Source organism: Oncorhynchus nerka, linkage group LG19 (genome assembly GCF_034236695.1).
Source record: "Oncorhynchus nerka isolate Pitt River linkage group LG19, Oner_Uvic_2.0, whole genome shotgun sequence".
Lineage (NCBI taxonomy): Eukaryota > Metazoa > Chordata > Actinopteri > Salmoniformes > Salmonidae > Oncorhynchus > Oncorhynchus nerka.
In genome coordinates this window covers 28122889-28130047 of record NC_088414.1, presented here as the reverse complement: position 1 = coordinate 28130047, position 7159 = coordinate 28122889, and the positions used below count along the sequence as shown (strand labels likewise).

At 41.7% G+C, this 7159-nt stretch overlaps 1 protein-coding gene across 1 annotated transcript in view; it reads left to right on the top strand.

Annotated features, from left to right (window-relative positions):
• Positions 1 to 654: 654 nt before the first annotated feature.
• LOC115101300 (gamma-aminobutyric acid receptor subunit beta-4-like) overlaps positions 655 to 7159 on the top strand; it is a 50574-nt gene continuing 44069 nt past the window's right edge. Inside the window, exons 1-2 of the mRNA XM_029620673.2 lie at positions 655 to 1208; positions 2544 to 2638. Coding sequence (XP_029476533.1) covers positions 1129 to 1208; positions 2544 to 2638 — 175 coding nt within the window. The 5' untranslated portion in view covers positions 655 to 1128. The remainder of the gene's footprint in view (positions 1209 to 2543; positions 2639 to 7159) is intronic.

The window sequence follows — 7159 nt, the reverse complement described above, 5'->3', positions numbered from 1 at the left end:
ACACTCGCAGCATTCTAATGGGTTGCAGGGGGAATATAATCATATGGGCATCATATCTCTTCATTCATTGGCGATTCAGTGGCTAGGCTGCTGCTGAGATTTCTCCTTCGATTTCAGATTTGTTTTATTTCATTAAACATGAGGATTTCATACAATGCACTAGGAAGAACTTATTTCCCACGAAATAGTGTAGGCTACAAGGGAATTTCAACACTTGTTTTCACCAACAAAGCTCTTGTGGGTGTTTCTCGATCTGTGTCATTATTTGCTCAGCGCTTCGAGGAGAAGATGAGCGAAACATGTTAAGGTATTCAATCGAGAGATAAGGTTGGAGAACGGAGATGACTGGGCTTTTCAATAGGTTATCCTATTTGACATTAAATCCGATGTTGTGATACATGCATTGGCCGATATATATGACGGGTCATCCATATTTCTCTGGATCTAATTTTTTCACCAGAGGGGTGATATAGCCTGCTCTGACGTCTGCATTAGATATTGCCCAGTGCATTTGTTTCTTCTTCAGTGACTTTGAGTTGAGAGAAGCAACTCTACATCATCATCAACAAAAAGGGAATGAAGATTTCATTTGTCATTTTTTTACCCTCCGCTGCCCCTCACCCCCCAACGTTTACAGCTAAAACAAATCCTTAAACACATCATAGCCTACATTGTGGAACAATCTATAGAGCCGGAGCAACGCTGGGACCATGTTTATTCCGCAGGTTTGGACTGGGAAATTGCAACTGCCAATTTAATCAACAAGGCGCTGCTGTTCTTTATAAATCGTCTCTCATTTTTGCCGGACTTTTTCGTTTTTAAGGAAGACGACTTGTTATCACTTTTTGAAAGTCTTCTGTAGGCAGTTTTGAGCAAGATGTCGGATCTTCTGGTGTTGGTTGAGGGGGTCTGTGACCTGCACGGATTTCCATAGCTTGGGAAAACAGCTGGGACCAATTACGAGGTTTAAACACACGCATGTTTTTTTATAAAGCCATTACATGACCAAATGTATCATATATATTTTTCCAGCAATTTATTTGAATTGCTTTTTTAAAACTTTATTTTCACAATTTTCTTTGGACCACAGGCGGTTGGATTATTGAAACTATATAAGGATTTGTGGAAATGTTGGGTCCTCAAGAAGATAAATTATGTGGAATTTTCTCTGCTTTGGCGGCTCTGTCCTTCGTTTGCTTTGCTCAAAGGTAAGAGAGCATTCTAAGATGTATTTCCATAAGAGCAAAGGCTTATCATAAAGCTGTTTTTCTAAGCACCGACATTAAGGCGACATTACTCATATTGCACTTATACGAAATCCTTTTCTGCGGCGCACGCGCTTGTGTGTGGGAGCAAGAGGTGCGCGTGCATACTGTCTATTGTAAAATTCACTCCTTGATCCAAATTGTAAATAGCGGCTAATTGGCTGGGGCGAGTATCAATCCTATTAAATAGATAGTCATACTGAACATACCCGATAATTAGGCAGTATTAAGGCTGGATCTATTAAATTAGCCATATCATTGATCAATCAGCATGACTAGCTGTGGATGTTGCCAGAGTAATGTAAGCCACGTCCTTACCTTCATTTAAGACATGAATATTAACTATAGACTGTATAGGCCTACTACCAATTCATAATTGATCAGCAGGAGAAAATCAAACCAAAACGCCTGTCACTCATTTAAAGTAGGTCATCATCACTTCAACACATAAGGTGTTTTTAAATTAGATGAAACCTTTTAAATGCAATATTCACACTACTCTTCAGTCCTTCAATATTGCGTATTTTGAGCACCTGTAACCGCCCTATGGGAGATGGTGAAGTAGGCTTAGTTATAGATGGACGATTTCTTGACCAATATAGGCTTTGTCATGTTCAGTGTAAATGAAGACATACATGTAGGCCGATAAAAAATAAGCTCTATATTCACCACGTTACCATGGTATATTCCCAGCTGGGCTACAATGCATTATTTTTTAAAGAGACTGATAACATTCTCCCGCTAATAAAGTAGAGTGGGCCCCAAACTGGGTCTTCCATTTTGCCATTTCGATTTCATAGAGGCCTTTCATGACAGGAAATATACGGGAAGTTCGCATTAATTACACTTCACACGCGCATACAAGCATCGACAAATCTGCTCTTTGATTTCATACTTGTTATTGCCTCATGAATCATGTGGTTAATTACATTGTTATTCAGTGTTAACAACTAACATATCAGGCCTTTCGTTTAATTAGAGCTATTATCTCAAAATACTTCTGTTTTCTCATGGTCCTACTGACACTGACATGCATTTAGATAGGATAGAGGTGAATAAGAGTGGAATCTTTAGCATGCTAGGTGTTGCCGAATTCAGATCCCTTCAAGACAACAGGCTTACCAATTAGAAATGTTGAAATCATCTTTTAGGTTTGGTATTGAATATTGAGCACGTTGAAGGCTGCAAGTGAATTTTGAAACTGGCTAACTGAGCTTCAAGTTGAATTTCCACTCAAGGCTCCTGACAGGGTCTTAAAACTGTGATGTCTTTCCTCAGCACCTCCACTGGACAAACTGGAATATCTGTGGCCAAGGCCACAGTGGACAAGTTGCTGAAGGGGTATGACATCCGTCTAAGGCCTGATTTTGGAGGTATGTGCGATATACTGTACCTGCCCTGTGCTTGTGCTTGAAACTGAAACCCCACTCCCCCTTCATCAACAATGTAGGCTATTGGTCATTATTTTCCTGAATCCAGTTGAAATGTTAGCCTTTGGAACAGCAAAGGCAGATGCTTTGAGGTGACTGCAACCATCTCATTGCTATGCATCTATTCATCACCACATGTGGAAGATGGATACTTCTCTAGAAGTGGGGCACACGCATAGAGAACCAGTCTAACACTATGTTTCTTGGCATGGAGCTATATTGAAGGATTGTGAACCAAGGGTTGCCCATGTACACAAAGTCTTTGGAATAGAAAATGACAACAAACTTCAGAAAGAGGCTTTGATGCAGCTCGTGCCAAGAGCAATTAATAGTAGGGTCTAGTATACTGTTATAACCATAGAGAACAACATAATGGTTTGAAACACTAGTCTCTCTCTCTCTCTCTCTCTCTCTCTCTCTCTCTCTCTCTCTCTCACACTCTCACTCTCTCTCTCCTTCACTCTCTCTCCCTCGCTCCCACTGTCTCTCTCTCTCTCTCGTTCTCGTTCTCTCTCTCTCTCTCTCTCTCTCTCTCTCTCTCTCTCTCTCTCTCTCTCTCATTTAGCCTGCTGGTCATTAGTGGGAGCAGAACCTTTGAATGATGCTTTGCTTAATGGTCTACACTTGAGATCACCATAAAAACAGTGCAGGAAGCTTTTTCTCATCCAGCTCTGTCCTTGCTTTGCAGCCCTAGTCAGTTCCTATTGCTCCTCCACACTGCAGCACACTAAGTTGTTAGTCTGAGTGTCCCGGGCAGGCAGTGGCAGCGCCTCTTCCTCCAGCCACGGCTGCCTCAGGCCAGGGAGCTGTAGTCCATCACATCCTGATAACTCCATCATCAGTCAGCCACTTCTCTCCTGACACAACTGCTGATCAACTTCAGCTCCGGAGAGCCAAAAGAACTTGGCCTGCCTTTTAACTGGTGCCCCATGCTGGACTCTGACAGTGTGGCTATTGTGCTGTAAGTCTGAACCAGAATAGAGAACTCCCAGTCCGAACCAGAACAGAGAACTCCCAGCCCAAACCAGAATAGAGGAAATTGGCTTAAAACACTATCCTTGTTGAAGATAGAGCTTGTAGTTTAAACGGTTGCCCAGGGTGCTGCCGTGGGAACCAGTTGATGTGTGGTGGCCTTAACTCTGGTAGCTCCGCATGAAAAGCCCAGGCGGCACTCACTCCACACAGCCCCCTGTCCTCTCTCCTCTTCATTGATCTCTGAGCCAAACTGGAATTCAACTGACAGAGCCCTAAAATGGTCAACACAGCCCGACGCCAGGCTTTCACACACTATCCCCCCCCCCCCCCACCACCACCCCAACAACCACCTCCCTCCACTACTCAGGGGGATCATATCAATGGGATTTCATTCTCTGTGCTTTTGTTTAAGGACAAACTAGTAAACCTTGACGTTGTAGCTTGAATGACAACTGAAGGGGTGAAGGGCTACTGTGACTTTTCTCTACCCGTATCTGGGTGCAATTTTGCAGTTTATTTACATACAGTCCAGAGTACGATTAGCAAGGTAAGCAAAATGGTGAGACCACAGTATGCTAAGATAGTATTATGACACAGCCTAGAAGGTCGTCAATGTAAATAAGAATTTGTTCTTAACCGACTTGCCTAGTTAAGTAAATAAAACAATTGTACTCCTTTATTTTTTTTGTGTAGATGATTGGCTTTGGCTCTTACTTCTCAACAAATAGCCCATGGATGTCGTGTACTGTCCGACTGAGAAAGAGCCTTTGCTAAGCAGAATGCAAACCACCCTGGTGCTCTGTTGAATCTGATTATGCATTGAGGTAACTAGACAGTGCTTGATGATGATGATGATGATGGCCATGGTGGTAAGGTCAGTGGTTGGTTTATAGATGGCATTCAATTCATTGTATTGCTATATTTCTATAAATTTTTCTTGATTTGGCTTTGACTAGTATTACTTGACAATATAGGAAGAAATATTTAGAGAAGGAAATGAAATAAAGCGATAGAGAGAGAGAGAGAGAGTTTATGATGGTAATCATCTCTTGTCTCTGTCCCTTCTTAGAGTAGAAAGTGAAGTGCATTTTAGAAATGTTGTTCATTTGTGTTGTTTCAAGCCTCTTCATTCCCTTTTTAAAATGCTACCAAGTCCACGGGCTATTTGTTTTCACTCAACCGTAAATGCTGTTGTGTAGTCAATATGCAAATGTGGGCCATTGTCAACTGCTGTTTTACATTTAGACAAGAATCTCTTAAATCATAAAGTACACTGCCATCTCTAATTGAGCACATGTTTTTATGCACTTATGGACAGATATTGTATGGATTTATATAAAATTCCCACCATAAAAATGAAATGGAATCAGCTATTGTCTCAGCGATGCTGCCACTAAAGTGATTACCTTCTATAAAGGCTTGATTTACAACCTCTGTTATCATGTCAGCTTTCAACAACCTTGATTTTTATAAGATTGTGGTTTCTCATTTGGAGCCAGGCCTTTCAACAAAGACAGCCCCATGTGACCCCACACACGGGCGGTCTCATGATGACAGAGACCCTTTAAGGTCATCTCATACAGAACATATCCCAAAGTTTAATTAGTCAAACTGAAAAGGGGAAGCAGTTGCCTGGATACCCAACATGTCACACCCAAGGCCAGGATACACAAAGTGGGATTTTCACCCCTTTAGTTTTGTGGTTTGAAAATAGGGTCTGTGAGAAAGGTGTGGTGTGGTTTCCACAGTGACTAATGTGTTGCACTTTAATATGTTTTAATTTCAACGATGTGAGGACACGTCACCATCCCTCTGTCACTGTAGGGAAGTCACAGCGCTGGGAGCATGTGGACAGTACTAAAGCCCCTCCCACATAAATGCAGGCACACTCTCTCTTTCTCTCTCTCTCTCTCTCTCTCTCTCTCTCTCTCTCTCTCTCTCTCTCTCTCTCTCTCTCTCTTGTTCTCTCTTTTTCTCTCTCTCTCTCTCTCTTTTTCTCTCTTTTTCTCTCTCTCTCCCTTTTTCTCTCTCCCACTCTCTCTCTTTCTCTCTCTCTCTCTCCCTTTTTTTCTCTTTCTCTTTCTCTTTCTTTTCTCTTTCTCTTTCTCTCTCTCTCTCTCTCTCTCTCTCTCTCTCTCTCTCTCTCTCTCTCTCTCTCTCTCTCTCTCCCTTTTTCTCTCTCTCCCTCTCTCTCTCTCACTTTCTCTCTCTCTCTTTCTCTCTCTCTCTTTTTCTCTCTCTCCCTTTTTCTCTCTCTCTCTCTTTTTCTCTCTTTCTCCCTTTCTCTCTCTCTCTCTCTCTCTCTCTCTCTATCTCTCACACACACACACACACACACACAGAACTAACAGTCTAATTCTAACCCTTTTCATCCCCATCTTAGTCACCATACCATCTCGTTCCCTCTCTCACATAAATACATGCATGCATACACACTCCCTCATACACACTCCTGACCACTCTCTCCGTCACACACGCGTCACTCATGCAGGGAAGCACACACATGCATACACATACGCACACATGCACACAGACACATACAGACACACGCATATACACATACGCACACACGCACACTCACGTACACACACACAAGCAAGCTCTGACTGAATGAGAGGCTGCCTATCACTTTGCATCAGAGGATAATTTTGTACGGAGATCTCCTTCCTAGTCGGCTACCACCAAGATTAGAATCTAAAGTGTACATCCCAGATGGCTATATCTCACTTTTCAGTCAACCTTAACCAGGGGGATAGAATGCTACTGTAGCTGCTGAAGTACAGTACATGTTGTCTTTTGGTGGTTTTAAAATATGTTATGATGAGACACACAATGCAAGTTCAAAACTGTTAGGAAGCCAGGACTTCTGACAAACCATTAGGCCTGTAGTATTTTTTGTAAACGTTGTGATCTTCATTGAGGACAGGACAAAAAAATTAAATAATCATTCAAAATCCATCCAAATTCGAAGCTTGACATTGTCTCATAGTCAATAATAGCACGATGACCACTTATTAGTTCATTACAATAATGTTGTCTTAAAAAAATTCCAAACAAGGTTGTCCAGTCTGCCAAACCATCATGTGATCACAGTGGTCAGGTGGTGATATCAGGAAATAAGTGCTGAATAATTAAGGCGATGGTTAAATAGGGAGAGCCCATAGAAATGACACCATGAACTGAAAACCGCTAATTACATTATCTTTGAGCTGCTCACCATTGGGAGCTTTAAGTGGCCTCAACGGACTGTGTGAAATCGAATAAAAACCAGTGGTCTGTAAATGTACCAGTAAGTGTTTTTCTCTATGTTAGCTACATCCTCTACCATTTGAGCGCCATTGGCAGTTACTTTTAAAAGCTTTGTAGAGTAATTTATAGGCATTTTTGTATCTCACTCTGTTTACATGTCCATCTTCAATATCATTATGTATGTAGACAGCCTTCTGTGTAGCTGTATATAGGAATGGATATGGTATTTCTCTACCATAG